Source organism: Amphiprion ocellaris, chromosome 3 (genome assembly GCF_022539595.1).
Source record: "Amphiprion ocellaris isolate individual 3 ecotype Okinawa chromosome 3, ASM2253959v1, whole genome shotgun sequence".
Classification (NCBI taxonomy): domain Eukaryota; kingdom Metazoa; phylum Chordata; class Actinopteri; family Pomacentridae; genus Amphiprion; species Amphiprion ocellaris.
The window spans coordinates 33,395,005-33,418,758 of NC_072768.1; the positions used below are offsets into that span (position 1 = coordinate 33,395,005).

General features: G+C 36.5%; 1 protein-coding gene across 2 annotated transcripts in view; it reads left to right on the top strand.

Moving 5' to 3' along the window:
* The window catches only part of n4bp1 (nedd4 binding protein 1), a 29,016-nt gene extending 23,366 nt beyond the window's left edge, over window positions 1-5,650 (top strand). The window contains exons 11-13 of one of the 2 annotated variants that reach the window (XR_004847351.2): window positions 802-903; window positions 3,199-3,619; window positions 3,877-5,650. Coding sequence is in view for 1 of the 2 variants with exons in the window: in XM_023270560.3 (XP_023126328.2) it covers window positions 802-903; window positions 3,199-3,553 (457 nt within the window). In the remaining variant the exon portion in view is untranslated. Of the gene's footprint in view, window positions 1-801; window positions 904-3,198 lie in introns of both variants that reach the window. The other variant, XM_023270560.3, reaches the window with a different exon arrangement.
* Window positions 5,651-23,754: the final 18,104 nt, after the last annotated feature.

The window sequence follows — 23,754 nt, forward strand, 5'->3', positions numbered from 1 at the left end:
TCTCAACTTTGGCATTCATATTATTGATGTTAAAGATAATAAACTGAGAAATGGTTTTCTGAGACTGAAATTAATGGGGGCTGCACAGTGGCGTAGTGGTTAGCACTTTCGCCTTGCAGCAAGAAGGTCCCTGGTTCGCGTCCCGGCTTTCCCGGGATCTTTCTGCATGGAGTTTGCATGTTCTCCCTGTGCATGCGTGGGTTTTCTCCGGGTACTCCGGCTTCCTCCCACAGTCCAAAAATATGCTGAGGTTAATTGATTATTCTAAATTGCCCGTAGGTGTGAATGTGAGAGTGATTGTTTGTCTTTGTATGTAGCCCTGCGACAGACTGGTGACCTGTCTAGGGTGTCCCCTGCCTTCACCCGAGTCAGCTGGGATAGGCTCCAGCACCCCCACGACCCTAGTGAGGATTAAGCGGTGTATAGATAATGGATGGATGAAATTAATGGGGTTTATTTTGTAATATATGCAGAGTACGAGTAAACTCTCATTTTCTGGTAAAATAAATATTGTTGCTGTTAGCATGCTACCAGCTCCTAACAAATGTTCTTTTAAGCACTGAAATTTGCAATCTTTTCTATTATTAGATAAGTTTATGTCTAAGTATTGTGGGAAGCAGAAAGCTTGCAAGAAATACTGAAGAAGTTGGTCAAATTTGTGTTAATTCTTCAACGGTGCTGTGGGAAGTTTGTGCTAACCCGTTCATAGAGTGGAGTTGAAGAATTAGAATTAGTTGTAATGTTTTTCAAAGCTACCTCCAGTTTGTGAATTTGTCGCATTCCTTTGCTTGTGACTGGCAGATTGCTTCAGTTTACTTTTGTGGAGGACCACTTCATGATCCCCGATGACCCTCTGGGGAAAGCTGGACCTCACCTTGACATCTTCCTGCGAAAAGACAACAGGTGTGTATATGAACTTAGAGTTTGTTGGAAACTCATGATCTCTTATCCTTATTATGACTGACATGACAACGCTTATTTCTAAACCTACGATGCCAATGAATGTTGAAGCGTTGTTGAGTAGGAATTAATCAATGTGTTTTTTCCCCAGGGTAAATAAGTGGAGCTAATATACATTAAATGTTATATAATAAGAGCATGTGATGGCATGTGATTCATCACTAGGATACTTATTTAATAATGAATACTACACCTGGATATGTAAATTAGAACTATGAGTAAAGACATCTGAGCATCATGTGACGCTAAGACGCTCTCTTCTGTTTACTGTCAGATCAATATCTGTCTCCTGCAATTCCGTCTGCTGTTATACTGTTTGTTAATCTTTCGCTGTTTTATCACTTTAATTGCCCACTTAGGCCCAGATCTTAAAACATTCTTAGTTATTGTTTTCCAGACATTGTTTCAATTTAATCTGTGACTGACTCCTAACTTAGATGCTAGCCGTTAGCATGGCCTTAGTCACTGTGAAAGCAGCTAATGTCCTGATTTGGCTGTGTTTCTTGTTAGTTTTCTAAGGTTGTGTCTCTGCGAGAAAGACATGTCAGTTGGAACAGATTGCTAAAGTGAATCAAAAAAAGAGAGAGAGAAAAGCCGGTAGTCACTAACCAAGCAATATGTACCACCATGCATTAGAGAATACAAATGAGACAGACGTGAGCATGAAAACCTGTAATACAAATGTAAGTAATTTCTCTTTTAGGTTGTATTGTTGAATTTGATTTTGCATGTTTCTTAGCCACGTAATAAACTGTGAATTTGATGTGTTTACACTTCGCTGCTACAGCACAAATCACGATTAGCGAATGATGCAATTAGTAGCTCGAGTGGTGTCCGAAATGTGACTTTGCTGAGATGCTCCCTACGTAGTTCACTACATAGTGGTCTACAGATAGGGAGTGAGTGGATGATTCCAGGCACAACCGTATGGCGCTTTTCCACTAGCACCTACTCGGCTCGACTCAGCTCGAGTCTACTCGGTTTATGAGGTTTTCCATTAGGATGTAGTACCTGGTACCAGGTACTATTTTAGTACCTACTCGACCGGGGTTCCAAGCAAGCTGAGTTGAGCCAATAATATGATGTCTACAGAGTGGGCCACTGATTGGACAGGAACTGACAACATACGAGAGCGACTCCTTCACGAAAACAACCCACCATTTTTTTAAAAAAAAATAAAAACTGGCAACAGCGGCAGTAGGCATTGCTCTTCTTTTATTTTGAATCTGACACAAAGCCATAGATCGAGCAGCAGGTATACCGTCACCTAGATGTCCTCCATTGTTGTGTTTGTGTCGCACACAAATGATGTTAAAGGACTTTCAGCGTCGTTTTGCTGTTACTTGTGACATGCAGTCAATCGGATAGAGCTGTGGGCAGGACATTGCTTGAGACCACAGAGAGAGGTGGCAGTGTCAGAGCCATAGTAGTGCATTTAAGTTCTTTAATCGGTAATCACTTAATGAAAGTATCAATAGTGATAATTGTAAAAATCATCGACTGTTGCAACTCTTTACTGGCAAGCCTCGCCACATGGTCATGGTCAAACCTCTACAAATGATCCAGGATGCAGCAGCACATCTGGTTTTCAACCGTCCAAGAACAGCACGTCAACCCACTGCTCAGATCACTTCACTGGCTTCCAGTTGCTGCCTGCATAAAATTCAAAACTCTGACACCTGCATTCAAAACTACCTAACTCCTACCTGAACTCTCTCATTCAGGTCTACACTCCCTCCCGCTCACTACACTCAACCAATAAATGATCCAACCACCACAACAGGGCCGGCCCATAGCTAGACTCTTCTCCTCTGTGGTTCTCCAGTGGTGGAATGAGTTACCAAACGCTGCAGTGTCTCCCTCAAGCTTTAAGAAAAGACTAAAAACTCAGCTCTTCACTGAACACCTTTACACGTGACAGACTCCATAAAATCATCCTATAATGTCTGCGCTGCCTGTAGGCACCACGGTCCTATTATCACACCTGAACTTGTGTTATGGCTCTTATCCAGGTTATTTTCTCCTGACTAGATCCTTGCTTGTGTTGTATCTACTCTCAGATGTACATCTTTTTGGATAAAAGCCTTCTGCTAAATTAATTTGTGGAATTGTCAAATGCAGAATATCAGCCCTGATAAGTTGTCGATCGCTGTCGTTAAGACTTTTGTTGCAGTGACGCAGCAGCTTGTTGCTTTATTCCATCTTTTCACCTTCTCCTTCTGTTTTGCCTCCCACCAGGAGGGCTCCAGCCACTCCTCCCCCTCTGAGACCTCCAGACTTCCGGCCGTCCTCCCAGCAGCAGAACCCGGTTTACGTCCAGGCCCTTCAGTCGGCTCCTCGGACCCCCACGTCCCTGATGCCCCACCCCACCACCCACTGGCCCCACTCCGGTCCCCCCGAGTGGCACCCGCCTCGCCGCTCCCCCTCGCCGTCGCCCTCGCCACCGCCCCAGCGGTCGCCGGGGGAGACGTCGGAGCTGAAGAGGAAGCTGTACGACATCTTCCCCGACCAGAAGCAGCGGATCGACCGCATCCTCAGCGACAACCCATATATGAGAGACTTGAACGCCTTGTCTGGGCTGCTGCTGGGATAAATGAAAAACTGGCTCAGTTATGAGAATCACACACGCAAGAATATACATATGTGTGTCTGCATATAGGTAAGTTATTTTGCCCTCTTTTCCAACTCGGAGGACGTGGATGTTATTTTTTTTCATTGTTATTGTTTTCCATAAAGACTAATCGTCAAACTAGCTGCTATTGGCAAGAAGTATTTTTTGGGATGTTTAAGTTTTTCCCTCTTGGTTTGCTTTAAAAATGAACAACACTGGTGTCCACAGAGCCAGTGTGTTAGCAAATTGCCATATTTGTCCAGCAGCAAAGTCTGTATTGTTCACATGGTAATAAATCATTACAGTTCCTTGACAAGAGTCCAGAGTTTCCATGAATGTGGGACCAGCGCTGGGATGAAAAAAGTTTCGGACCAAGAACAGTAAGCTGATTTTATGGGACAGCGGCTCCATCTTTAGCACACGATGGGTTTCTTCTCCTAAACTTTGTTCACCGTCAGACTTTTCAACACCTCTCACAGACTCTGAGCTTTTCTCTCAATAAAATTTGAGCTTTTTTGTTGATAGGTTACCGACACTGGCAGGTTTTGCATGTTTTTTCAATTTTCAACATACTACTTACACACTTGTTATGTTCTGGAACAGGATGAAGTCTGCGTCAGGGAGGTTTCTGAACTCAAATCAGGAGTTTTGAGCAGTTTGCAGTCATTCAACTTTCACAGGGGGAAAGCTGAGTTGAAACATACGATATTTAAACTTCATTTCATTACAGTGTACTTGTTGGAGATCAGTTTTAATCAAGATCACAGCAGTGTCTTTTTTTTTTGAAGAGCATTTCAGGAAGCAGGATGAGATCTTTAGCTGTCATTGAACATAAATCCCTAAAAAAGAAAGAAACTTTCTTTTTAAAAGAAAAATTACATAGAAGTTTTAATTTTTGCCACAGAAACACATTTGAAGCACATTTGAGGCTGTATAAATGGGCAGTAATTTCAACCTATATGTTATTTGTTAATATTATTTAAGATTCAGCTTCGTGTGTGTATATATCCAGGCTGAATTGATATCATTTATAAATTAATTTTCCTTATTAAAGCAACACTGTTCATCTCTATCCCCTCAAAAATGCCACCTCTATTTCCTGTTGGTTCACATGATGCTTTAATATGCGGCGAATTTGCCCTACTAAGGTAGCACATGATAGAAATTGGTTCTGTGCTTAAGAATGTATTTTCCTCTGCAAGAAATGTGTATTTTCAGAAACTGTCTTAACAGAGGAAATTCTAGTGAATTTGAGCATAACAACAAACCACTAAACCCCATTGTGTTTTATTGCTGATGTTCTCTTTTAGGTCTGTTTTGCTGCTCAAACCTGCTTTTTATACACAATTTTTGGGGAAAAAAAAAAAAACAGCTGCGGAAAAGCCTGAATTTGCTGCTCTGATCATCTCAAAGTGAACATCACATCGACAGGGATTTGATATTCGGTTACGTTTGACCCCAGAATGATTTGTTCCAGGAAGATTCAGTCACTAGTTCTACATTTTTGTTCTGGGATGTGAGTTTTGTCAGTCCATCTGGTCCGAGATGGAAGCAAACACTACAAGAGTTTGGATTTATCCATCGTAGATTAACACCAGAAGTTTGCTCACCTGAAGAAAAAAATGTGTTCCATTTGTAATTAATGTTTGATAGCTCAATTTAATGCACTGGACATAAGAGACGGTGTAGTGAGGGAAACAACGATTGACTGATCTGATGAACCTTCGAATACCTGTAGTGTTTTTTGTTTGTTTTTGTTTTTTTAACTCACACACCCGGAGAACGTGGGCTTCAGCTTGCATATTTACTGTGCATCGGAGTTTTTGTAAAATACAATCACACTTCATTTCCTTGTAAGAAAAGAACCTCTGCACAAAAACTTTACAAGGTGTCAAAAAATACTCGTACTTGCTATGTTGTCGTTGTGAGGATTACTGAAGGATTTTTTCCCCCTCTTTCCTTGTATTATAATTCTTTTGTGTATATTGATTTCTTTTTTGTAAATATATGCATTTTTGGGCTACAGTGCACATATGGTTTTATGTATGTGAAAGAACAATAAATGCAGCATTCCCCATATTTTTTATTATTATTATTGTTTGTGTTATTATTTTTGCATTGCTTTGTACAGTGCTCTTTTCTTCTTCATTTTTTCAGGGAAGCATTATTGTTATGTTTAAAACTTTTCAATCAGGCATAAAAATGAGCAGTTAAGAAAAACTTTAATGTTTTTCACCAAACGTTAAAGCCCCATTCTGGTAAAAATGCTGCTTTTTAATCTTCATAACATGTCCATGTAGTGTTTTTTATATGTATGCTGGAAGCTTTTCACCTTAAAACAGATGATGGTGTCAAAAACATGGTTTCAGACTTCCGCAATTTCATACGTAATAAACTAAGAAACCAATTCCACTAGCTTGCAGGATGAAGCTTTCTGTATCAGTATTCTTTTTTAGAACTGGTTCCAACACACACTACCAGTCAAAAGTTTGGACACACCTTCTCATTCGGCGTTTTTTATTTGATTATTTTACACATTTTTATACTGTGTAGATTCTAGGTCATCCAGGTCATGGTAATCGTAGGAGCTTCAGTCAAAATCTACTGGACGTCTCTTGTAGGTTCTAGATCAGGACAGTTGGTTTGAGAGAGGAGTGAAGGAAACCATCCATCTAAATCAAACTGGAACAGCCATCTCTAAACAGAGGAGGGGGTTTGCGACTCCACTTAGCAAACACCTATCAGGCAGTGATTAGGTCTCTCCCCAGAAAGCTTCACCATCGTTAACATCTTGAGCCACTCTGACATGGCGGATTCACATCCTTTGTTGTGTAAACTGGCAGCTCCACCACCCATGGTTGCTGTTGATGCTGTTGAACCATTTGGTTTCACAACAGTTCACACCTGGAGGCAGGTGAGCCCTGGATCGTTAATAGGCCATTAGTCGTGTGACTTGGAGTGACTAAAAAAATTCTATAACTCCCTATCAGTCAGTTTTGAACTGAAGAAGCCTCCTGGATGAGAGATGAAGCATTTTCAAGAACCTACAAGAGATGTCTGGTTGATTTTTACTGAAGCTCCTACAGTAATAGTTCCTGAGATGTTGTTCAAACATAGACTCAAGTTTCAATGTGCGAAAACAAAATGCACTGAAAGAGGGTGAACAGGAAAATTTTAAAAGAATGTTATCTTGCAAAGTATTTGATCTATCAAGCAAAAATTTATAAACATTTTACACAAAAAAATTTCAAGTAAAAATGTCTAAAATGTGATGATTTGAAATGGAAAGACCCATATGTGTTACTAAATTTTGTAGAAAAGAGTAAAAAATCCTTAAATCAATATAAAATCTTTAAACCTATGACTCTTATTGTGATTATAGTTCTGTGTTCAGAACTTGCAGATTTTTTTTTAGTGAGTTTACTAGTTATGATCTGTAATTTAACAAAACAGCAAAAATTTGGAAAAAACATTACATTTTAAAACATTATTTACCATTTTTCAATCCAGAATATATGTTTCTTTTCAAACGACAACAAATCGGCAAGAAACTGATACCTGTAAAATAATATTTGTGCTGTTTTTGATACAATAAAAATAGGGTTAATATGGGTAAATGCAAAACAACAAATTAGTATTTGTAAAAAACATACAGATCGTTTTGAAAACTTCGAGAAGTTTTTTTAGGATTACCATTTTAATGAACACCTTTTTATTTGATTTTACTAGATATTATCTGTAATTTAACAAAACAGGGAAAATCTGTAAAGTAACACCAAAAAAAACAGCTTTCATAGTTTTATTTTTCATGTATTGATGATTTTATTGGTTCTTTTCCCTAAAAATATGTCAGTTGCTGGACATTTATTGGCAGTTTTTACTTTGTCATGAATAAAGAGACACTGTATTTCTACTTTCTACTACAGAACTTTTGCTAATAAGCACAAAGCATGTTGTCAGTTTTGCTGGCGTTCGGTCATTAACCGTTGGACTAGAACACACAATTGTTGCTCTACATTGAAAAGTCTTCATGTTATTTATTCCACAGCTGCAATTAAACGTCTGTGCAATTTTTTCACAGTAATCCATCCAGTAGTTGTCAAGATGTTTTATTCTGACGGGGTCGATCGAGTGACATTTCCACCCCTGAAGCCACATAGCTAAAAAAGTCAAAGTGCAGCTGCCAGATTTTCTAATGTGTTTTTGAGATTCTGGATCCTCACTAGCAGCTTCTACATGTAGATCTGCACACATGAACGCATGAACTACATTGCATATACGTCTTAGTAGCTGCCGTGTTCTGCTAATAGCGCCGTAGCTGTTCAAGTGATGGCGGATTTTTGGCGGTTTGATCTGGTTCTGTGACATGCCTCATGCTTGCAAAAAATACAATGTTTGCATCGTTGTCACGCACACCACATATGTATTGTTTAAAGGATAATTTCCTCTCAATTCCTCAATTTCCTTTGCTCAGTTTTGCTAAAGGAGGCCGTACTTGTTGCCGTGTGTTAAATGAAGCATCCAAAAGCCATTAAGATATCAGGCTGTATCTCCAACAAGACGAAATACTGGCAATTAGCATTAGCACTGATTGGTTCCTGCGCTGTCGTTTATCCAGAAGTGTCTATTTTTAGTGAGATGCTGCTTCAGCACAGCTGTGAGAAATGTGCGACTGAATTGTTTCAGTTGTGTGATGCTCATAAGTGCAGCCGAAGTACAAGAAAAAAAGACATAAATGATAAACAGCGACTCCCCACTGAGCTGTTCAAAGGTGTACATCCTTCAGTAGATGTCTGGACACACAGGACATCTTATTAACTATCATTTCTTTTTGCCTCCACAGATTAAATATAGCTTTGTCGAAAGAAGAAAGAGTTGAACTGGTGCTTCTCAGTGGACGTAAAGGATGGACATAGCGAAAGATAGCAGATTAATTTAATGCACGTCATCCACTTGGTTTTTCCACGGTGGAGAAGGTGGTTAAAAGGTTTGTAGAAACGGGCAGTATCATGGACAAACCACATTCTGGATGACCAAATGTATCAGCCGAAAACCAAGGGTCATGGCTAAAATTCATGCTAGCCCCAAAAAATCACTTCCTTAACCCTAAGCCTGTCTTTGTTCATCCTTCAAGTTCACTGAGAAGTACCAGTTCAACTCTTTCGTCTTTTGATAAAGCCATATTTAATCTGTAGAGGCAAAACAATTACAGTTAATGAGATTTCCTGTGTGTCCAGACTTTAAGGACACCTGGTAGAATATGATGTGCTTTAGTTTAGATGGACCGCATGAATGTGTTACAGGTTAAATTCATCAGCTTTAGCTTTCTTTCATTACCTCCCATTAGTGTTCAAAGAGTCAGAAAAAGATGGTAAACCAACTTTTTGGTTCTACACGCTGCTCTACAACAGTTTTTTCTAGACTTTATAAAGTGGAAATGACGCAAAAATCTCTCAGGTTCTACGCAACCCTTCAAAAGTTTAGGGTCACCCAGGCAATTTCATGTTTTTCATGAAAACTCATTATTCATGTGCTAACATAACTGCACAAGGGTTTTCTAATCCAGTTGTTCCCAACCTGTTTGGCTTGGAGCCCCCCCAATAAGCTGCACCCCCCCCCCCCCGCCCCCCGCCCCCCAAACCACCCCATAAGTACACTACAAAACATAAGAGGGAAGTTATTTAATTGTATTACTAATAGAAAATTCCCTAAAATTATTTTAAAAAATATTTTGTATCAAACCAAGAGTTGTATTATGACGAGGAGGAGAGAGTTTATGGCTGCAGTAAATTTGGTGGTACTACAGTGCATAAGAGTTAAGTTATTGATTTTTTTATTTTTTTTTTAACGAAAAAATCCTTAAAATTCTGAAAAAAATATTTAATATCAAACCAAGAGTTGTAGAATGACCAGCAGGAGCAGTAAATTTGTTGAATATTTGTGTCTCTTCGCTGTTTGCAGTGGTTTTACATTTTGCAGACGGTCTCTGTTCACTCGTCACACAGCCTGCTGCTCATAGACACCAATGTTATTCTTGCAGCTTGAAAGACAGCTACTTTTGATAAAACTGGGCTTGTAGCATATTGTCTACCTTACAACGATGGAAAAGAGGCATCGTTTATGTTTAGACAACGTATATTTAATGAGTTATTGATGCCGGAAGTCCGAATTTGTGAGTATCTTTCCGACTTTACCAAACTGTGTTTTACTTCCTGACGTCGCCGTAATTTGCTGGCTTCATGCTGTCATTTGCCAGCATTTCACCACAAATAACATAATTCTGTCTTGTCCTTTAATAAAACCAAATTTAAGGTAACTCTCGAGGTATAGCCGGAGTTTTTAGGTACTGATGAATCTTCCCCCGTTTTGCGTTTTTCAGACACCAATTCCGTCAGTAATTTTCTAACTGTAACACAAACTAATGAATCGGGATGAACTAGGAGCCAACCTGAAGAAAGACCAAATAAATGTGTTTTTAAAATGTTTTATAGGTAGACTTGTGATGACACAGTGAGTCTGTTACTCTGATTTTATCCAGAATGTAAAAATCTATTTTTTATAACATCACAGCATCAGAGCAGACAAAGCTTCACGCCCCCCGTCAGATCTCTGGCGCCCCCCCTGGAGGGGCGCGGACCCCAGATTGGGAACCAGTGGTCTAGACCAGACCTGGGCATCCTACGGCCCGCGGGCCACATCCGGCCCGCCGGACGACCCTGACTGGCCCTTATGAGGTCATTGGAAAATATTAAAAGTCAATGCAAATATATATCATCACAATACATGCAAGCAATACGCCTGCACTGCTTTTATTTTGAAAGGTCTGCTAAGTTAACGTTTTTTCGCGCGTGCTTTCCGTACTTAGCATAAGGTTTATGCGGTGATTGGTTTGTTAGCTTCAGCCCGGGAAGATGTCAGCTAACAACAAAAAAGAAAGATTGATTCCGAATGCAGAGTTTTTAACAAAGCACGGACTTCCAAGTATTTCTTCACTGAAGTCAGAGGTAAACCTGTGGCCTAGTTTGTGGCGAACAGATCGCGGTGCTCAAGGATTATAATCTGAATCAACATTACGAGACTAAACATGGCGGAGAAGTACAAACATTTGACTGATGCAGAGCGGGGAGGCTATCTGAAGGTTTGCTAGCTAAACTGCTAAAGCAGCAATAACTTTGTTTTACCAAAGCTCACATCAAGGGATGCAGCAGTCAAGACGAGTTTTCTAATATCCTACAAAGTTGCCAAAAACAGTAAGCCATTCTCTGATGGAGAATTTATAAAAGAATGTCTGGTGGACTCTGCAGCGTTTATATGCCCGGAGAAGAAAGGAGCGTTCGTTAATGTGGCCCTTTGGAGGCGAACCGTAACGAGGCGGGCGGAGAGCATCGCCGAAAATCTGGAGCTTCAGCTGCACAACAAAGTGGACGATTTTGACGTTTTCTCCTTGGCTCTGGACGAGAGCTGTGATGTCCGTGACACAGCCCAGTTACTCATCTTTGTACGTGGACTAACAAAAACTTTTGAGATGACGGAGGAGCTGGCAGCTGTGCAGCCAATGAAGGAACCACGACGGTGAGTAATTTGTTCACTGAGGTAAATACACGCATGAACTAGCTGGGACTAAAATGGGAGAATTTGGTTGGTGTTACAACTGATTGCTGTCCAAATTTGACAGGGAAAAATGTTGGACTTTTGAAACGGATGCAAGACAAAGTGACTGAAATAAACCCAGAACAGAAACTGATATTTTTGCATTGTATTATACATCAGGAAGTTCTGTGTAAGTCAGTGCTAAAAATCAACCACGTGACTGATGTTGTAGCTAAAGTAGTTAACTTCATCAGGGCAAGAGCATTGAATTACAGACAGTTTGTTGTCTTTTTGGAGGAGATGATAGTGAACATGGTAACCTTGGTTACCAGACAGCTGTCAGATGGATCAGCCTGGGCAAGGTGCTTAAACGAGTTTGGGATCTGAGAGCAGAGTTTCAAGAGTTGGGCATTGTACGTCATTGTATTGTGTAATTTACTGTTTTTATTGAGATATATTGAACATTGCTCTAAGTGTAGTGGGGAGCTGTTGTCTTTCTTTATGCTTCACAGTCATCTTAATGTAGATTTAGAAAAACTGACAACACCTCATAGCGTTCATGATGAACAAAAACTGACATGATAAGGCAAATTTCAAATCTCTGCCAGCTAGGGCTGGGCGATATGGCCTAAAAAAAATCTCCGATTTTTTTCACAAAAAATCCCGATTCACGATTTATCCGATTTTTTTTTTACCCCCTACATAATCTCTGCAGGGGGGGGCGCACTCTGAACTAAGGGAGCCCAGCAGGCAGGCGTTGGTGGCGGATGTTGATGTGAAAATCGATTTTCATTAAAACAAATCGACATTAAGTACAAACTCGAATTAATCGATAAAATCGATTTATCGCCCAGCCCTACTGCCAGCTGATGGTCATATTGTTTTAGAATAAATTCTGAGTGATGGCTTACTTACTTCGTTTGTAAAAACAGTGACTATTGAAAAGTAATTAAAGCACTTGGAAAATCAGTTTCACGTTTTAAGTATGTCTTTATGATAGTAAATATCTGCAACTCAATAGGCAGCAATCATAGTTTGAATGAAAAAAAAATCTTTCATTAAATAGTTTTCTGTGTTCCACATTTTCATTATATCATTGTATTGTTTCATTTACTGTTTTTGTTCAGATATATATTGAGCAGAGCTTTTAAGTGTACTGGTCCGGCCCTTAACAACCGTCAGAGTTTCTCATGTGGCCCCGTATGAAAATTAACTAGACTGTATTTCTGATTCGTTTAATGTTATTTTCATTGGAAAAAATGATTATTTTCTTTGAAAATAAGGAGATTTCTAAGTGACCCCAAACTTTTGAATGGTAGTGTATATGAAACTGTAATACTGTAGATGATTTAATACATCCAAAAATATCTTACACTGTAGAACTGAATCTTTTCTTACTGTAATTTTTCTGAATAATTCATAGTTTTTCTTACACATGATGTCTTTTCTAGTAAATTACAGATGATATCTCATAAAATGATACTGAAAACACAGGCATCTAATGCTACAAAATCAGCAGTTTACTGAAACGTTTGTTCAGTAGAAAGTAATACAGGTGTATTTTTAAAAGGCTTTTCAACAGCTTTTTTTTTACTTTTTAACTTTCTGTTTGATACACTTATCGATAATGAGTAGTAAAAAAACAGAAAAAGTATACATATTCACATTCATGGTAAAAGTGAAAACAATGTCCACACTGAACATTAGTGTTTTTACAAATGGTAGTTTGTTTTTTTAGTAAAATTATTTTTTTTTCAATTAAGTTATTATTAATTTACAGATATTTGTAAATATTAGATTTTTTAAAATGTAATAATGATTTTAAAAAATGGCAAAACCATTTAAAAACTGTAATTTTAGAGATTTTTCCATGTTTATTTTGATAAATTGCAGACAATATATAGAAAAAAGCTGCCCATAATGTCCACATCAGCAATCTGTATTTTTACAAATAATTCTTTCATAGTATGTGACAGTTAAAGAACACAGGTTTAGTGTATTTAATTATTATATTTATATTACAATATCATCTTTATTTTACAGATGCTTGCTTTCAGTTTCCCTATTTTTGAACATTATCGTTTTTTACAGATTATTTTTGACTGTGTACAAAATGTGTGTTTTTATAATTAGTAATCCATTCTACAATAAAGTTTTACTTTATGTAAATCAGCAAAAAAAAGCTTTATTTTATAGATATTTGCTCTTATTGAAAAGAATAAATTAGTATAATAAGCATTTAAAAGGAAAATTCTGTAAAATAACTTGAAATCACAGAAAAAAAGTATTAATTTTACATGTTGAATGTAATGCAAAATCCTGGCAAAACTGTACATATACCAAAATTATTATTTTTAAAATTAGTAATTAGTTCTTCCACAATATCTGACTATAAAATTACACTGTTTACTGTATGTAAATCTATTAAAAATCATTATTTTACAGATTTTTGCCTTTTTTTTTTTACCATTATTGAACTTTTTTTTTTAAATTAAACTTTACAGCATTGAAAACCTTTTTTAATGCATTTTTTCCACAGATTTTCACTTTATTTTAAGGGATATTTTTGGAGACTGTTCACAAATTCTAATTCTTATTCAAATCCATTCTTCCATTGAGCCCCTATCATGCAAAAATCCAGACATCTGCCACACTAAACACTAAACTACATCTCTATCACGGTGCACAAACCCAGCTGTTAAAACATGAAGCTCTACTGTGTGGAACAACAAGCCTGTTGGCAGTTTAACATCATCTCCACCCTCTGACTGTATTTCTGTTGAATCTTTACTTCTGCAGGTTCTTCACTAGAGGTCAGTGTGCATTAAGCTTCAGCCACTGTAGGACTGTTTCCTCTCCTCAGCTGGGTTTTAAAGAATAATAAGACCAAGTTTTATTATTTGTTCAAGTATTTGACATTATTTGAGGAAGGAAAGTGTATCAAAGTAAAACAAAAATAGTATATCATTTTAAAAACAAATGTTTTGTTAAATTGCAGATAATATTTAGTAAAATCACAGAAAAAATAATTTAAATATGGACTGGGGAAAAAAATAACAACAAAACAGCCAACAACTGTACATAATGTCGGCATCAAAAATTTGTGCTTTTATGAATAATACATTTTTTTACAGTGTCAGATTATTAAATGACATTATATTTAATTCAGCTAAAACTACTATTTTACATATATTTGCTGTTGTTTGAAAGAACAAAAATGTATATTAAGGGTTAAAAAATGTTAATTCCTCAACAAAAACAAAAAAAAACAAACAAAAAAAAAAAAACAGGCCAAAACTGTAAGAAATATCCACATCAAAAATCTGTAATTTCAGAAATGGTAATTTGTTGTTTTACATTTTATCATGAAATTTTTTTTGTTACTGTATTAAAATTAGCAAAAATATAATTATTTTACAGATATCTACCATTATTCAAAAAGATATATAAATTAATTAAATTAATTTCTAAGCTGTTATTTTACAGATTTTTTTTTCCTGTTCCGTTAAGTTACAGGTACCAATTTAAATGGTTAATGTAAAAAAAAAAAATCATATTTAATTTAGCCAAAACTATCTTTATTTTACATGTATTTGCGGCTAAAGAAACACATAAATAATATCTACATCAGAAATCTATAATTTTCAAAATGTTAATTTGTTCTTTGACTACATCTGCCTACAAAAATATTATTTTTCTTTTTTTTACTGTCTTAAATTCAGCAATAATAAATAATAAAAACATGTTAACTTACATATTGACTGTAAAATAAAAACTGTACATAATGTCCACATCATAAATGAGTGTTTTTATAAATCACTTCTTTAACAATGTGTGACCATAAAATTTTACTAAATTTAAGTCTGTGAAAAATCATTATTTTCTAGTATTTGCCATAATTTTTGTCACATTTCTTTTCACAGTTCTTGAACTTAACAACTTTATGGCACGTTTGCTGCTAGATTCTCTAAATTAAAAAAAGAAAAATCAACAGAGGGATTTTTTTTAAACTCAAGATATCAAAACAGTAAATGTCATTAGATACTGAATCCTGAAACTGACCAAAAAATGTACATTTAAATTAAATGATTTTTTACAAATAAATGAACTAATTGAATGTAATTTAATATAACATTTAAAAAAATCTTCATTTAAATTATTAGAATGAAGTGTTGAAAGAAACTCACTGAACATCTCCTTTTGCTTTTGTTGAAGACGTATAGATATTAAAGTAAAGAACATAGGTCGTGGTGTCCGTAGACTTGTAATTCGATTTTTTTTTTCTTAAACAACTAATAAAAGAAGATTAGGAAATAAAAGAATAAACCATTACATTGCTTTGAACACTCAATCTGAATTCTATAACTTTAAAGCTGTGAATTCAAACCTATAATCTGATTCACTGTAATAAAATTTAACATTAGAAAGTAAGTTCACTGTGATTTTTTTTTTCCCATTTTATCTCCACATTTGCAGGCCACAGCTCCTCTAGGCTTCATGTTTTTAATTCCATTTCTTACACCGATACGTCTTTGTGTGCCGGGCTCAGAGTCTCGGTCTGTCTAAGCAAACTGCTGCTGATTTGTTGCAGTTGCAGTGAGATAAGAATAGAGTTTGGTGTTTCTGTACAAACCCAGAGCCCGATGAATAAGTGACTGTGGGCTTTTTAAACTTCGGTGTTCTGCTCTGTGGCCAGCAGAGCTGTAATTATGCTGGGAAGAGACGTAATCCTTTTAGTCTGGCAACGAGCAGTTTAGTCTGAAACTGTGGTTTACACTGTTTTAAATGTGTCCTTATGAATGATTTCTGTCATTTAATATTTGCCCCGAAGCCCAGGCTACATAATAATATACAGTATATGATGTTAGAATTTATATTTCTGGTTTTTATTGAGTGTCTTGATCAGTCTGTCACATTGGTTGGAAGATAATACAGGGTGTCCCTATAATCTGGACATACAAGGAAAAATACATGCTGGAAAGAAATGAAATGAAATTCGTCTGCTATCTTTCAATATGTCCATCCTTCACATCCACAGGGAAGTACAAGTTCAACTCTTTCTTCTTCTGACAAAGCCATATTTAATCTGTGGAGGCCGAAAAATGACAGTTTATAAGACTTCCTATGTGTCCAGACTTTACGGACACCCTGTATGGTAGAAATGTTCTGTTTGACGGCTTTAAAACCATGTCAGCTCTTAAAAATATGCTTTATCACCCTCAGTAAATCACTTAATGGAACTTTTATTAATAATGATAATCCGAATTAATCATTTTCAAACTGTATTTGAACAATACAGCACCTTTTATCCAGGTTAGTGCAGCTCCAGTGCTGCTAATTAGACAGAATTAATGTAAACAGTTTCAGTTTGATGCACTCAAGAAATAAAAATGAGGCAAATGTAGTAATACAGCCAATAAAAAATGACAGAAAATTAGATGAAAAAAGACAATAATCAATTTTTAAAAACAACATTTTAAATCATGATCACAAAATTTAAAAATTACACTATTACAATCAAATTTATCACAATATAACCTGAAAAGTTGCACAATAGAACATAATATACAGAGTATTGTAAGAAGAATAGTTTGTTGTTATCGTGTCACAAGTTTCTATGTAGAAACAATGAGAAAATCTTGTTACAACATGAAAAATATCTTATTTTAACAGTAAAACATGTTATAATGGGTTAGGGTTAGATAAATTTAATAAATTTAAATAATAAAATTGATTAATTAAATTATTTATTTATTTTAAATTGAACATGTTTCTTTCCCCTTTGTTGCTACATTTTTGTCCTTTTTTTCTTATTGTTTTAACAACAAAGAAGTAAAGCTTCACCTAATTTTTGTCAATTTGTCAGGGTTTTTTTGGCATTATTACAGTCAAATGTATTACACTGTAGCCTGAAACATTTCACATTATATCATAATAAATAGTATCATGTTATAGCATGAATAGTTTCGTGTTTTTATGCAATAGCTTGTATGTGGAAATAAAATAAAAATCTTATGACAGTAAAACACGTTCTAATGGGTTAGGTTTAGGGTTAGATACATTAAATAAATGTGAATAATAAGGTAAATAAATCCAAATAATTAAATTATTTACTTATTTTGCATTAAATGTTTTTCTTGCCCGTTTGTTGCTACATTTTAGTCTTTTTTTCTTATTGTTTCTCACAAAAAGAAGTAAAGCTTCACCAAATTTTCCTCAATTTATCAATTTTTTTTCTGCATCATTACAATCAAATCTATCACATTGTAACCTGAAACATTTCATATGATAACATAATAAATAGTATCATGTTATAACATGAATAGTTTTGTGTTACTATGTAATAGTTTTTATGTAGAAATAAATTTTTTTAAAAAACATCTTATTGTAGCAGTAAAACATGTTATGATGTTGGACTAATTCATTTCTCTTTTTCTAGTGTGCCAGTAATAAGCTTCCAACGTGTTCAGTTTACATAGCAACAAAACCCAAAAGCGTATTTGCTTTTAAGTGTATCCTAAAAGCATCACAGTGTCTATGATACTCATAGATTCTGTCTTTAATTTGCATCACAAGAAGGAAGGGAGGAGGCTGACAAAGCTGCGACTTCTATTCATCATTTTCATTGTTTTCCTTTCTGTATCTAAAAGACAGGAGTGTCCCTTTTGAAAATGCTTTAAAGCCAAAACGATCCTTGACTCTCTTGTTGGGTTTGTTTCCACCTGTTTAGGCAGGAATAACCTCTTTTTTTTTAATTTACATGGAATGGGTTTGGTAACTCCCATTTCCACAAAAGTTCCACCTCAGCAGAATAACTGAAAACATCTGGATGGTCTGACATTCCTCCTCATTGCACCACGTTAAAAACACACATTAATTTATTGTATGTGCTCTTTTTAAGACATCTGCATTCGTAAACTTCACTATTGACTGGAAAAAAGTAGTTTACAATGATGCAAAATCAGAATGGGGATTGTCAAAAATTTGAAAATTAAAGGTTGTGTCCAAAATTAAATAGGGATTTTCAGAATAAGGGCCTGTAGATGTAGAAGAGCACAGTCATGTTTGAGGAAAATTCAGTCAGAGCAACTTTTTTCTGTCACATTGGTTTCATAGAAATTTGTGTTTGGTTCACATTATATTCAGCCTGATCACAAGAGGAAATAAGTGAAATTATCTGGCATTTAAAGGACAATGAGGGTATTTCCTGACAACAGACTCCGCCCCTCTGACAAACAAGGCCCCACCCTTGTGAACAGACCACGTCATAAGATCACATCAGATCAGATCAGATAGGCCTTTATTAATCACACAGTGGGGAAATTTAGTGTTAAAGCAGCAAAGATAGTGCAAACATCTAAGGAATGACATACATAAATAGAGAGATGTGAGAGGATTTGTTGATCTTCATCTCAGAGAACATTTGCTCACAGGGGTAATGGGGGTTCATGTTCAGGACATGGAAGCCTGAAATTGGAGCTTTAGCGTTGTGCTTGAGATAAATGGTGCAAACTTGCCTGGCCCAAAAGAGTCAAACTTGGCCTTCAGTGCACCATAGCACTCTAATTCTTTCAGTTCTGTTAGTGCAGCACTGTCCACATTAATTGCAAATGGGTTTGTAAAAAGGTCAAATTCAAATCTCCGTAGTGTTGTTGTTCAAATATTGTTAAATAAATAAATAAATCCTGCAGTTCTACAGTGCTGAATCTGTAGCATTCTATCAGTAGAATGTTCAGAATCTGTTGGTGACATCATAATGGTGTCATCCAATACCATATGACATCACAATGATGACAGAGTTATAAAAAGCAGAACATCTTCACAGGTCTCACATGAGCAAAGTCAGTTCGAAAGACACAGACAACCAGCCTGTCTACGCACAACGCAACAGAATGAGCTCACGGAAAGATACGTCCAGTTTGTGTGCACTACGCAAACTGCATCGCTACAAGATGCTGGAAAAATATAGAAAGATCTCCAAGGCACTAGGAGATGCCACCACAACTGAGGCACCAGCCAAAAATGTGACAGGCAGTACCACCATCACTGCCCACCGTTGCAGTAGCCAAGTTTCCATACGAAAGAGGAATTCCTCTGATTTGTGGATCCTGCGCAAACAACAGAGATACCAGCTGTTGGCCTGCTACCGCAGAATCTCAGAGTCAGTGGAAGATGATGAAGAAGTTAAACCTGCGGCACAAAGCGACTCTGAAGCAGCTCAGACCAGAGACTCAAACAGCTGCACCTCTGAAGCTGCTGAGACAAATGGCTCACACAGGAGAGCTATTACCTCCATGGATTTATGGGCACTACGTAAATATTGCAGAGATGAACTGCTAGCCAACTTCCGAAAAATCCCTGATTCACTGGATGAGGAAGACGATGTTTCCAAGGCAAAACCTACCATTGGAACAACTCAGAGCAGCAACCCAGGCAGCTGCACCTCTGAAGCTGCTGAGACAAATGGCTCACACAGGAGAGCTATTACCTCCATGGATTTGAAGGCACTGCGTAAATATCGCAGGTCTGAACTACTTGCCCGCTACCGCAGAATCTCTGATTCAGTGGAAGACACTGAAATGACAAATGAAGAAAAAGAGGATGGATCCAAGCCAAAAAAAGACAATGGCGCAACTGAAAATAAGGAACAGAACCGCATCGTTCTGTTTAAGAGAAGAACGACTGACGAACTGTCACATCTCAGCCGTCGTACAAACTCTGACTCAGCGCCCAAAAGAAATTCCTCTGATATGTGGGCAAATCGCAGACATGAACAGCGTGCCCAGTATCGAAGAACGCTGGATTCACCTGAAATTCAACGAGACAATATGCAGCAACTTTCTGCTGCTCTGCAACAACGTGGGAGAACTACAAGACAAGAACCCCACACCAGCCGCAACGCTGCTAAACAAGTCGCACGCAGGCAATGGATTGCTGGTCGTCAAAGAAACCAGGGTCCTACACAAGACAACAATTTCTTCCGTGCACGGGCTTGGCAGAGGTATCCAAGATACCAAAGGTTCACCAATCCAAGGCCCACTTGGTACAACAGACCAGCGTACCAAGCTGATTATTATCATGGCAGACCCTTGGATGCAACCTTTTACAGAAAGCCTTCTTGTGCAGGCTTTACACAGAGACAGCACACTGGCAACTTCTGCTGTCACTGCAAAGACCAAGTAAAAAGGGCCAACTATTACAACTACCAGCAAAGGTTCACACCACGGCGGAACCACAGGGGCAAGTTCAACAATGAACACCGGAGACGGTCACCGAACAATCTAAGTTCCAGTGGAAATTTGCCCCAGCAAAGAGACAACAGAGCCAGAATCAGTAGTGGCCCCCAGACTGGCCACCAGCTGACGACAAATGTCCAGCAATCAAGTCCTAAGCTCCCTGATGCGATGAGCGCACTGATGTTGGCAATGTCCAACATCACTCTTTAATTTCTTTGAACTGTTTTAGTGTCAACACCGCAGTTGTGGTGGCACTGTTGTATATATTTCAGTCACTACTGTGTTTGACTAGCAAAAGAAAAGAACTTAAAAAAATAAAGTTGTTTGCCACTCAGTCATTTCTGGAAGTGATACTCATTCAGAATATTCAAAACATAAAAGTGATTGACTTTATAGAAAGAAACTTTATAGCAAACAAAATAAAATGTTTAAAAAAATGTAACTGAATTGATTGCATTTCATCAATGGATACATGAACATACAATTAACTAAATTAATAGTTACTCATGTAGTGTTCTTTAGCCTCTGTGCTCCAGCACATTTATTGCAAAAGTAAAATGACAGACACTTGTATCATTGGTGACAGATAGATGCTGTCATCTGTCTCAAACAAAAACCTACCCCTTCTTCTGATTGGCCAAACAATGGCCCTAGTAAACCCTGTCATAAAGCCTTTGAAATACTTAAGTACCTTTCTGGGACTGACTGGGGTCAATGTAACACTTAGCTGCCTTAGCTAACAACACCAACAACATGTTGCTGTTGTTATTGTTTTTGAAATGTTTTGTAAATGTATTTTTGTACTTTCTCCATTGTAGCACGTTGAGATTCTGTATGTAAAGCACATTATAAATTAAAGGCATTATTATTATTATTATCATTATTATCATTATTATTATTATTATTATTATTATTATTATTATTATTATTATTATTATTATTATTATTATTATTATTATTATTATTATTATTATTATTATTATTACCAAGCATTTCTCACCACATTATGACAGGCTGCATGTGAGACCACATGACTCAGGCTTTAAACTACTTCCTCCTCATATCATGTACAGATGTTACATTTTCCACAACTTAATTGAGTGATTGAGTGGTTTAATGATGATTGGTGAGAAGGAAAAAATGACGTGTGTCTGCATCAACACAATAAGAAGGGTTCAGTTTTTAGTTTTCTGCACTTCATATATGTTGGCAACTTTTAAAAGTACAGTCCCCCTTAGTTTTCTCTAAACATGATGTCATAATGTTGGAGCTGAGATGTTAGAGCATTTTTGGCTCATCTAGTGAGTTTTCTGTGGAAAATGTCAAACGGGAATATTTGTGACTTAAGCAAATATGTTCCCGTTTAAGTGCTTCATTTGCTAAGTTATTTAACTTATGCGCATGAAGTAATTTCATCTCTTTGCATTTAAATGTTTATTTCAAAGAGATGAACAGTTTGGCTTCCCTACAGCTGGGCTGACAATAAAGACAAGTAATGAGAGAAGGTGAATAACTAAATTAAGCACGATCAAGCATGGAGTACAAACAGCTTCCTTTAGGAGCTGGAAAAGCTTTCACCATATTGAGAGCAAATCATTTTAATTATTTATTATGTTATATTTATTAATTTCTTGCCATGAAACAGGATGTGCTGTGTAAGTAGCCTGTACATGGTCCAATCTGTCTGAAACTTTACTCTCTCAGTTGCAGCGCCACCTGGTGGATATGTGTGGAACAGCCGGGCCGCACAGATGCGAGGACCCGTCCAACGCTACTTGCAGCTTTAATTTTACAGTTATTTGTCATTATTTGAAAATATATTTATATTGATAATTGAATTTTTAAAAAAATTTCAATACTGTTATATAGATTTTTTCTGTTTTGTTAAATTACAGGTAATATCTAGTAAAATCACAGAAAAAAAGCTAATTTAAATGTTGAATCTAAGAAGAAAAAAGAGACCAAAACTGTACATAATTTCTACATCAAAAATGTCTGTTTTTTTTTTTTTTAATTTCTTTTGTGTTTGATGTCATTTTCATTCAGAATGATCACATGACAAAATAAGTGACATTCTCTGCCATTAAAAGTAATTTTTTTTACCCACAATAATCTCTGTTTTTATGCACACACGTTCAATAACACATATAAACATTTGCTGTTATTGTCAAGACAAAAATATATATATTAACAATTCAAACATGTCAAGTTAGTTAAATGTGAGATATTTTACAGAATTCTCCTGTTTTGTTCGATTGCAGATATTATCTAGAAAATCACAGAAAAAAATATTCATTAAAATTTAAAACTGTAAAAAATATCCACATCAAAAATATGTCATTTTAAAAGTGATAATTTGTGGTTTTATAACATTTTCCCATGAAAATATTATTTTCCTTTTGTCTTGAATTTACTGTATTAAAAGCAATAAAAACATTATTTTACAGATATTTGTCATTATTTTAAAAAGTACATCTATATTAACAGTTAAAAAATAGTAGATTTCTATACTGTTAATTTACAGATTTTTCCTGTTTTAAGTTACAGCTCATAACTAGTAAAATTACAGAAAAAAAAGTACTATTTTAAATGTTGAATCTAAGAAAAAAACAGGCCAAAGTTTTACATAATTTCAAAAATCTCTATTTTTATTTAAAAAAAAAAACGTTTGTTTAATTTTTGTGTTTGGTGTCAGTTTCTTTCATAATGATCACGAGGAAATAAGTGACATTCTTTGACATTTACAGTCATTTTTTATCCATAATAATCCCTGTTTTTATTAGCACACACCTTCTGTAACTCATACATTTAGTTAACTTTAGCTCCAGATGTTAAAGTTACAAAGTGGTGGGATAAAGATGGAAGCTGACTGAAACTCAGCACCGCTTCACATGATCCTTTCTTTAATGTGTTTATTCATTTTTCTGGCTCAGAGACTCTCGAGGGACACATGTCAGATGCTGCCTTACATAAACTGCGTATTTCTCGTAGCCTGGCTGTCATTATGCAAATGCATGTGGTTTGTGTTTCAGGTGACTCGCCAACACCGACGCCGTGTGTGAGATTATTCCTCGACTGCAGCGCTGAAGTTATGCAGCTCTGCTTCAGCCTGAAAGGAGGAGAAATTCCCCGCAGGCCGGCTGGTCTAATTCAGGACAGACAGGGGCGACTCTTGTTGCAGTTGGAAGTCTCTGCATGCAGAACATACAAATGCTGCACAGCCAGTCTGGCAGACAAGTTGAGAAACTCCGGATTACAGGAAAAGAACAAAATGTTTTTGAACCCCGGTCAAATTTTAGGATTGGAAACACTACAGACACTCTGAAAACAGGTGGTGGGTTTATGGCAGGAGGAAGG